Consider the following 10,988-nt stretch of genomic DNA (forward strand, 5'->3'; position numbering starts at 1 on the left):
CTGCCCTGTGAGTTCTCCTGCTTCTTGCTGTGTTATCTTTTCTCAGACAACATGGACTGATGGTCAGTCAGTGACACCAGAAAACTTCCCAGATGACTGTCTGACTTTCTTCTGTGGTTCTTCTCTCCTTTCATCTCATCAGGTTGTACAGGTCAGAGTATGGAGTCCATTCCTTCCAGTTCAGTAGTGAAAAAGCCTGGGGAGACTCTCAGTCTCTCCTGCAGGGGATCTGGCTTCACATTTAGCTGCTGTGGTATGAGCTGGATCAGACAACCTGCAGGAGAAGCAGTGGAATGGATAGGGCTTATTTACAGCGATGCTAGTGGAACACATTATGCCAGCAGTGTGCAAGGACGAGTAGCGCTCACCAGAGATAACAGCAAAAGCATGGTGTATCTGAGACTGTCCAACTTAAAGCCAGAGGACTCTGCTGTGTATTACTGTGCCAGAGAAACACACTGGTTAAAGGAAGCAGAGAGGCTTGACAAAAACCTCACACAAATTATTTTCACAAATGTCTGTAGGTACTGAGGGTCAAACACTGACCTGAGTCTGAACCAGTGGTTGAAAGACCTGGAGAATCCCACAGACTGACCTGCACATATTTTGAGTTTGGTGGTAATATTCATAATGCTTGGATCAGACAGGCTGCTGGAAAAGGACTGGAATGGATCGCTTACATCAGCAGTGCTAGCAGCAGCATCTACTACTCTCAGTCAGTCAAAGGCCGGTTTACCGTCTCCAGAGAAAACAGCAGACAGCAGCTGTATCTGCAGATGAAGAGTCTGAGTCTTATTGTGCTCGAGAGCCACAGTGACACAGGAAGGAGCAACGCTGTACAAAAACTCAACATGTCCTTTTCTCATTCACAGAGTAAGCTTCAGTTCAACATCATCAACACAGAGAAACAGTCTCAATAACATTTCATGTTGAAGCAGACATTGTAAATTTAATGTATGTATCTGTTGTTTTACGTGTCTGACTTGTATTATAAATTTTGTGAAGAATTAATACAAATAAATTTCAATTGGTGTTAACTTTGCCGTGATAATAATTACATTTTCATTCAGAATCAGAATCAAAATACTTTATTGATCCACTCAGGGAAATTATTTAGTTGCAGTGTCAAAATACATGTTCATAACACAATTCCAAGCATTAACAACTTTTGACAGGACAGTCCATCCTTTTTTTATAGCCTGTCAGTGTCCTTCTCTATGCAAAGTGAACTTCCTCACAGTCTGCTATAAAGACTTGATATCATGCTGTCAGTTGCAGCAGAAGAAGAGAAGCTCCCATCATATCACCTTCAATAGCAACCATGTTCTCTGTAGCTCTGCTGCTGCTAATGGCTGCTGGATCCAACCCAGTTTCGTTTGTGAAATGTTCACGTAATTTAATCTATGGATTTGTGTACTCAACACGTTTATCTTTTTTTTTTTTTTCGTGATATCAGCACGTTTTTTAAACTAATGTATTTTAATGGGAAGCATCTTTAGTGATCACAGCACAATTATTTCTGCCACTTGGGCTGCAGCAGAGAAGCTGTATACAGCTTTGCTATTATTGGTATTTTTAGCCCAATAACCGCGGTTTTAATCAAGAGTAATTCACAAGATCTTATCATGGTCATTTCATTTCTTTTAATGTTATTATTTCGGTCTTATTGCCACGGAAGCTGGATTGCTTTGTTGTTTATTGATATTTTTAAAATTATAACACTACATCTATCAAGATTTATTTAGATGTTATCATGGTATTCATTTCTTTATTTTAAAGGGGTGATAGAATGCAAAAAAAAAAATAGTTGAAAAACGACAGTTTGGAGGGTAAATAGGACATACATAGAACCTCAAAATTCCATTGTGTTACGGGGAGTGACAGAACAGATCCAAACGCACGACTCAATACAAACAAAAGGTTTATTGGGTAATAAAGGGGAAAAGGGGTAGGGAGAGGGCTGTGAGGACGTGGACGCCAAGGAGCAGGATACGGCGCACGCAGGCTGGGACTGGGGAGGCTAGGAAGCCAGGGGGAGACAACAGGCGAGGAGCGGCGGCTGGGGAGCCGAGGGGCCGAGGAGCGAGAGGCGAAGGCGGGGAGCCGGAGGTAGCGTGGAGCAAGGAGCCGTGAGGAGTGGACTGGAGGATGAGGCCAGCTGACTGGAGACAGAGGGATGAAAGGGATGACTGCAGGGAGAGAACACAGAGAGAGGTTAGGGCAGAGGAAACAGACAACACTGGGATTATTAGTGATCTCGAGAGGCTTGGAGCTTGTGTCACCACGAAGGCAGAAACAACGATGAAGCGAAAATGGTGAGTCGAGCCGGGGTTTAAGTACTGTGCTTGATTGGAGATGATGACAGGCAGGTGTGTCTGGCGGAAGGAGTGATTGTGAGAAGGCGAGCAGGTGTGCAATCAGCTGGCTGGCGCAGGCAGGAGGGGAGGTGGGGCGGGGGGAACAGAGAGACACAGAAACTGACAGGGAAGCAAAACAGAAAAATAGCATATAGAGAACAACACAGAAACTCACAGCTGAGAGGGCATCCTGGAAAACAGAAACGGAAATAACAAATAGAAAATGAACAGGAACTCACAGCCAGCCGGACCCCAACCATCACACACTGATACCCCTTTCCTCTGCTGCTGAAAACGGGCGAATCTCAACAAAGCTAAAAGTTGACGTCAATTCCTCAACTCCTAGTCTTTGTCACGCCCCAACATTTGCATAGGCTACACCACTGACCTGAGGTCAGCTTGGTCTTCTGAATCTAGCTCACGCAGATCTCAGAAATTTTATACAATGTTCGTCTGCTATTCCATCACTAAATTCACTTCTGAGACTTTTTTATGCGAGAAATCAACTATGTGGAGGTCACATATGGGCCGTTTTACGAAAATTGATGGCTAATTGCAAATTTGGTAAGACAGTGTCGGACTTCAAGAGCTCCACAATCTGCCGGGACAGGCGGCGGCTGCTGGCCGGGTTTGATGCCTTCCCAGTGTTAGGTTGTAAAAAGTTAAAACTATGCTAATGTATTATGTTTTAAATAATAAATTGTATGCTGCAGTCAGGTTATGAAAATAGGAATGGAATCTAGAATGACTAGCCTACTTAGGTAAAAACAGCTGGTTATTTCTCTCCCCCTCTCTTCCTGTTTCTTGCAGATAGATTAGGTTAAAACCAACTATTAACATATGAAGAGAAACGTCTCTTTGAGTCTGCAACCTCCTGTTGAGCTAGACGTGATTAGAACAAAGGAAATGCATATTTCTGTAGAATCAGCACTACATGATAATCAACTTTAGTCTGTGACCTGAAATTCAGAGGTGTGTCCTTATCCTTAGAGATAGGAATAAATGTGGGAGCATGAGAAAGATTCGAGGCCACCAGCCTGGGACCCGACAAGGGAACAGGTTCTATGGTCCGCTGTCAGCTGCAGTGTATTGTTTTGTCATGTCGCATGGCTGCTAACTGTGACCCGACAGGGGAAGCATGTTTGCAGTCTGCTGCTGACAGTGTTTCATGTTTTATGTTTTCTTGTGTTTTGACTGTCGTTTTCACCGTGTTGTTTTATTAAATCTCTTGCTTAACTTTCAATCCGAACCCCAGCCTCTCCTTCCTCCAGAAATCAGAACGAACACGTCATTTTGTAAATTCTAAAACCAGTCGGCCTCTCTCCCTTCACAGACCCGTTATATGAGCTGGAGCTCTGTCAGGATCTCACACACGAGCTGCGCTGTGTACTTTAGAAAGAAGAAAGTTTGGAAGTTTTTCAAGGATATTGGAAATGAACCACGGTCGTAAATGCAGTGTTCCAGGCTGTACAATGGAATACTGGCCCAGAGAAAAGTGTTTAGAACGAGTATATCGGACAATGGAGCGGGAGTTTGGATCTAACGCAGCGCTGCAGAGGACGTTTCTGCAGGGATTCACTCTCCGCTAAATTTTCCCAATGCTGACTAGCTACAGGGTGAGTGATTCTTTGGTGGAGGTTTTTTTATGTCCCAAGGGTAACGTTACAACTAGGGCTGGGCGTATCGATCTAAATATCGATAATATCGATACCAAGATGAGTATTGGTATCGGATCGATACTGTCGTGATGAGATCGATTCTTTTGTTGCAGTTTCTGTCCGAGTTCATCCGAGCACAGCGTCTTTCCAAGTCTGTGCGCAGTGTGCAAACAGCGCACCTCTCTTTGTCTTTCTCTCTCGCTCTCTCTCTCTCTCTCTGCTCCCTCCCCCTCCCTGCTCTGCCAGAGGCGGAGAGTGGAGAGTCAGAACAGTGAGAGAAGCCCGTGATGATGTCGGAAAGAAAGAGAAGCGCAGTGTGGAGTTTATTCACTGCAGCTGATACAGACACTGCCACATGTGATGTGTGTAAAAAAGTAATTCACCACTGTGGTAACACCACCAATTTGCATAAACACATTAAAACATTTAGATTTGCCTAAAATCTTTGTCCTGTGTTTTATCATAATCATAATCAACTAACTAAAGGCAAAATCACAAAATTATTCAATGATCGTGACTTTACAAGTAAAAAGTATCGGTATTGGTATCGGTATTGGCGATACTAGCCGTGTATTTACTTGGTATCGGATTGATACCAAAATTCCCAGTATCGCCCACCCCTAGTTACAACAACACTAGTTGTAATGAAAGTGTCAAAACTTTGCATTTTGTCTTTGCTGTTTTAGGCGCACTGCAGCCACGGCTGCAACCCGGGCATGTCTGGGCATGTCACAGAGTGTGTGTGTGTGTGTGTGTGAGTGTGTGTGTGTGTGTGTCTGTGTTTGTGTCTGTGTGTGTAACTCCGTGTCTGTGTGTGTGTAGCTCCGTGTCTGTGTAGCTGTGTGTGTGTGTGTGTGTGTATGTAGCTCTGTGTGTGTGTAGCTCTGTGTGTGTGTGTGTGTGTAGCTCTGTTTGTGATTGTGTGTAGCTCTGTGTGTGCGTAGCTCCATGTGTGTGTGTGTGTGTGTGTGTGTAGCTCTGTGTGTGTAGCTCCGTGTGTGTGTTTGTATGTGTGTATGTGGTTCGCTCAACCAATCAGCGCGTAGCTCATTTAAATATTCATGGGAATACTATATTTGGAAGAAAAGCTGTCGTTCCAAATAGGGCCAAAACAAAGGGATGCATAAGTACCCATAAAATATCAATCGGGACATTTTCCGCCCAACAAATGTTACATACCCTATTAGGAGACCATAAGGAACAGTGTGAAATACCCTATATAATCATTCTATCACCCCTTTAATAATATTATTTCGGTCTTATTACCGGTGAAATATTACAGATAAGACAGAACAGTAGGCTACGATATGAGCCAGGCTGGATGCATTCAAAGCCGATATCCCACAATGCAATGCGGGCGTTCATATCAGAGAATCGGACAGCGATCAGTGGGTCTAATGCCAGTATTGCTTCAATGTACATATATATAATGTTGCTGAGCAACGTGTTGTTCCATATCGTAGTGTTCTGTCTTACAGCACACTGTAATATTTCACCGGTAATAAGACCGAAATAATATTATTAAAATAAAGAAATGAATACCATTATAACATCCAGTAAGATTATTCTCACTGTAAGAATAACACAAATTACGTTAAGGAGAAAGCCATAACATGAAAATATGTTTTGAGGAGAGATTGAACACTGGACACTGTTCAATCAAAAAGGAGGAGTTAATGCAAAACTCAGATATCTTTCACCTCTACTTATCTGAGTGCAGAGAGGAGGACAGAGAACAGTGGGCACACAGTTTAACACGATGGACTATAGGACAGGACTGCTGCTTTTAACTATCTGCTGGGCAGGAGAAGATTTTCACTGATCTTGATTTAACATAGCTTTTATTTGTGTCTTCAGTTTATTTCACTTGATGTTTTTTTATCCTCTTGACAGGTGTTGATGGTCAGACTCTGACCGAATCTGAACCAGCAATTGGAAGACCTGGAGAATCCCACAGATTGACTTCTACAACATCTGGATTCACATTCAGCAGCTACTATATGGCCTGGGTCAGACAGGCCCCTGGAAAAGGACTGGAGTGGACCGCTTTTGTACACACAAAAGTCAGAGTTGGTGCACAGACATAATTGTCATCTTGCAGTAAAGCTTAACTTTAAAGGAATACGCCACCGTTTGTTGAAATAGGGCTTATCACGGTCTATCCTGGCTGTAGGGCCAACGCATTTTTTGTCTCAGTGCAAGTAATTAGGTGGTTTTTTTGTCTTTTGTTAGCTCACTTTTACTCACAACATGCTAGCCGGCAACATAGGATTCCATTCACTACGCTAAGCTAACTAGCGGCGGCGCTGCCAGTGTTGCACCGGACTAAAACAATGCATGCACAAAAAATGCGTTGGCCCACCTATCTACAGCTTGGGGAGACCGTGATAAGCTCTATTTCAACAAACGGTGGGCGTATCCCTTTAACAACTGATAAGAATCAGCACAAAACCCATAGCTCACAGGATGACATCAGGGGATAATGCTGATCAGAATGTATGTTCTTTAGTCATGTTATGAGGTTTTCACACATTATTTTTGGTATGTCAGGTTTTTGTTCCAGCAATGAGTGGAGATGCAGCACTGTGATTACTTTGACTACTGGGGCAGCGGGACTGAAGTCACAGTAACAGGTAAGTCACATTTTAAACAATATATTTTTGGTCAGAAGTTTTTTTTTTTACTTTTTAATGTCATTATTGGTGCTAGAGAAGTTTAAGTTATAGTCCTATGTTTAGACAGATGTTTTTAATGCAGCTGTTTCTTAAGAAGCATTTGAAAAACTTCCTCTTAATGCAGGTGGTGGTTTGAGTTAATCTTGTAATTGATTCAGCTGGATTGTAATTGGTGTTGATGAATGTTTGCATCTTTTTATTCACATTATTATTCAATGTTGTATTACCGTGGATATTAATCACCATACCATACCTGAATTTCTTAGAGAAAGAGTTACCGTAAATCTGAATAGGCGAAAATATTTTATTTATGCATTTAATTACTGGGTCAATATGTGTTTCAATTAAACAACTGAACAAATATTTATTTAAGTACATACTATTACATAGTATGTAGTATCTATTTCTAGTTTCATTTGAAACACCAAAGCGACGACTGACTTTTGAAAGACCGTATGCATCATTTGCATTGTAGGTTCAAATGTTAGTAATCTCTTTTAGTTTTAGAGGAATTCTTTTTCATCGAGTGATTTTTAATTCTTCCAGACAAATTTTCTAGGTTTTCAGATTTAGCGTTAAACCAAAAGGAGCAAATAATGCTCATTAAAAATCACATTTTATGTTAATAATTTTACTATTAAAGGTTCTTTATTCCAAAAAACAGTGTAGTGGTTTTTATTTTATATGTTGGTATAAGCCATTCTATTAACACACTCAACTCGTCTGTCTGAACACAATTATTTATTCCTTCATAAGTTACTATTAAATATACAGATATAAAGATAAACATTAAGATAAACCAGACACAATGGTAAAGAACAATTTAGGTCCCAGTTTGGGAAATGCTCAAATTCTCCAACAATGAGCAGCATTTTAATATTCACAATAATGCAGATTTTTTGTCGCAGGTGGTAGTTATAACGATAACAAAAAGCATTTTTAATATTAGACCTGAGTTTTAAAAATGTATTGAGTTAGTTTACAATTTCATGGTTATATCACCAGTTAAAGTTATTTGTATCATTATTTGTTTAATATTTTTTGATTTAGCTTTGGGTCTCTATTTCAGTTATGTGGTTTAACAATTCAACCAATCATTGGCTTTTAGATTAACAATTGATTATCTGTGATAATGTATGCACATTTGTATTCATAGGATTTTAAACTTAAAAAATCTCCTATTCGAAGGATTTTAAAACGGTTCCCTTTGGTTCTGTGCAAAACAATTACCTGTTGGTTGTGTTGCACACACCTTCCACCCAAGGAGTATACCAGCCATGATATTTTTGTTTAGGTAGATGTTCTTGTCCTCAGTTTTATCATGCAATATTGTGCAATATATTTATTTTATTGGTATTTACATGTTTTAACACAACTGTTTCACAGAAACTACAACTCTGTTCCCTTTGGTTCAGTAGAAACCTGGGGCTGCAGATAGAATCACTGTTGGCTGTCTTGCACAAGACTTCTACCCAAAGAGTCTTACTTTCCAGTGGACCAATGCCAGTGGGAAAAGCCTGACTGCAGCTGTACAATATCCTCCAACTGAGAAAAACAACAAATATACAAGAGTCAGTTCGCTCACTGTATCAAAATCTGATTGGGATTCAAGGAGAACTTATAGTTGTTCTGTGACTCACCCTGGAGGCAACACATGTGTTTTTTTTTACTCTCTTATGTCTATGGGTCCACCTGCATTATCTTATTAATCTTGTTTTTTTTTAATGAAAATGTTAAATAATAATGTCTGTTTCTCATGTGTCTGATATTTTAGATTCAAAATTCTAAAATGAATAATTACAGACTGACTCTTTGATGTGAACAGCAGCAACAAGGCACAGGTACCCTCATCATCTGCCAACGAGCAGGTACTCCAGGTGACAGCCGCCCAGATAAAAAAAGTATGTTGACAGCGTCAACCCACGCAAGGCTGCTGGGCCTGACAACATCCCTGGGCGTGTGGTGAAGGGGTGTGCTGAGCAGCTCAAAGATATCTTTGCAGATATCTTTAACAAGGTGTGGTGCCCACCTGCCTTAAAAGCGCCACCATCATTCCTGTGCCTAAAAAGCAAAATCCGAACTGCTTAAATGACGTCCGTCCCATGGCTCTTACACCCATAGCCATGAAATGTTGGGAAAAGATACAGGAGCCTCCACTCCAGAATCAGCAGATTGCTGAACAGCTACTTTCCACAGGCTGTTAGGATTTTAAATGGACTGTGCCCCCTCCCACTGCCTGAACTGCACTTTATTTGGACTAAATGCATGACTGCATTGCACTTGCACTTTACATAATGTGCTGCTATTCTGCATAAGCTGCTACTCTCCACTGCGCTTTAATATTCTGTGCCCAAGCTCTTCTTATATGTCTATATGCTATAGATCGTATTTTATGTGTTTTTATCCTATTTATTTACTTGTTTTATACTGACACTAGCTGGGGAACAATATGTCATTTTTGTATGTATGGAAGTACACATGACAATGACAATAAAGTAAATCTTGAATCTCTTCCACACCCACAGAGGACCCATTGCCTCCAAATGGATCTGTCAAAATGGAACTGAACCAACCAAGTCCCAAAGAAATATTTAACAACAACCAGGCAATGTTTAAGTGTATCGTTACTGGACAGGACCAGAATGTTAATGTAAATCAAATTCAAATCACTTGGAAAATCGATGGATCCCCTGTGACCAACAACATCCCAACAACACAGATGGGAAGCAGCAGAGTCAGCACAATGACTCTTACCCTCACTGAGTGGTACAAAGTCAACAACGTGGGCTGTTCTGCCACGAAAGACGATATGACACTAGCTAGTCAAGATCTGACTTTCCGCAAAGGAGGTATGTTACTGAGTGTCTTTGATGGAGACAAATTAGTAGAACAGTGACCTGTAAGTCTGGGGAGGCAGCCAATTTACACACACACAAACACGTCATAATCGATGTATAGCAAATGTAAAAGCCTAAATATGAAGTATCTCTTTCAGATGGGAGCGAGCCAAAAGTAACAGTCCACATCCTCCCAGATGAGGACATCATCGATGAGGTCACTCTGGTGTGCCTGGTTTCCAATCCAGAGCAGCAGGATTACTACATCGCCTGGTCAGAACATATTGGACAAAACACCCCCATCTATACTGATGGCATTAACTTCCCCCCAGAGAAGACCGAAAAAGGCTACTCAGTTGCAAGTATTTACACCACCACCAAAGACAAGTGGAACAACTTCACCATGTTCTCCTGCCACGTATGGCCTGGTAGAGGCGAAAAGCCTATTCAATCCAAAGATGTGTCTAAGGCCATGAGTAACTCCATTGAATGTAAGAAATAGTAGATTCAGCTTTAAATGTGGCAGTTTGTGCTAATGTGTTGTTCTGTCTCTGTGTGTACTCTCTGCCATGAGAACCTGTCTTTGTGATTGTAAAACGGTCAATTTAATATTGTTTGTCATATTGTGTTTCAATCTGTCTACGTCACATTGTCTAACAGCTTGAGAAGTGTGCTGACTTTTTCAAATAAATGTTGCATGGAGACACTTTTGTTACACGTTTATGAATGACTTCAATATTTTAAACAATCTATGTATGAGTAGTTTTCAATGATATCTTACAGTAGTACTGTATAATACTACGCTGCTCCACTAAATTAGGATCCACACTTTATATGTGATCAAAGTGAATAATGCTTGATTTCAGTTCCTGAGCACAATTCAAGAGAGAAAAATGTCTTATGTGCTATTTTATTAAAAACATCTCTCTCTGACAACACACACACACACACACACACACACACACACACACACACACACACACACACACACACACACACACACACACACACACACACACACCTAATTGCCTATGCCTCCCTCTTCTTAGATTTTACTACTTTTCTGAGCTGCACAGATGATGCCTTTGAGGAGGAAGAGTACAGCAGCCTTTGGTTCACAGCCTTCTCCTTCGTAATCCTCTTCATATCCTCTCTTCTCTATAGCATGATATTCAGCCTGGTCAAGGTAAACATGCAGGCTTCCTCTTAGTTGTACTAAAGACTAAAGACTGAATGTAATACAGGATTTATACATTTCAGTACATAAAGCACATAAAGGAAAGAATATTTTTGACCTACTCATCTTTGAACAGTTTTTCTGTGTTTGCGGTAGTTAATTTCCATCATCACAAACAATAATGTGCAAGAGAAGAAAAGACTCTAAATTGCCCGGATATTATCAGTATAATATGGGAGTCCCCTGTAATAAAAATGATTGCATCCATTTAGCTAAATAAAATA

General features: G+C 40.8%; 1 gene segment (V, D, J or C); it reads left to right on the forward strand.

Moving 5' to 3' along the window:
* The first annotated feature begins 6,383 nt into the window (after positions 1-6,383).
* LOC120574580 lies at positions 6,384-10,752 on the forward strand. The segment is given in 4 exon segments: positions 6,384-6,648; positions 8,077-9,539; positions 9,686-10,018; positions 10,577-10,752. Coding segments are annotated over 3 exon segments (786 nt in total).
* Positions 10,753-10,988: the final 236 nt, after the last annotated feature.

The sequence above is a fragment of the Perca fluviatilis genome, chromosome 15, assembly GCF_010015445.1.
Source record: "Perca fluviatilis chromosome 15, GENO_Pfluv_1.0, whole genome shotgun sequence".
In the NCBI taxonomy this organism is placed as follows: Eukaryota; Metazoa; Chordata; class Actinopteri; order Perciformes; family Percidae; genus Perca; species Perca fluviatilis.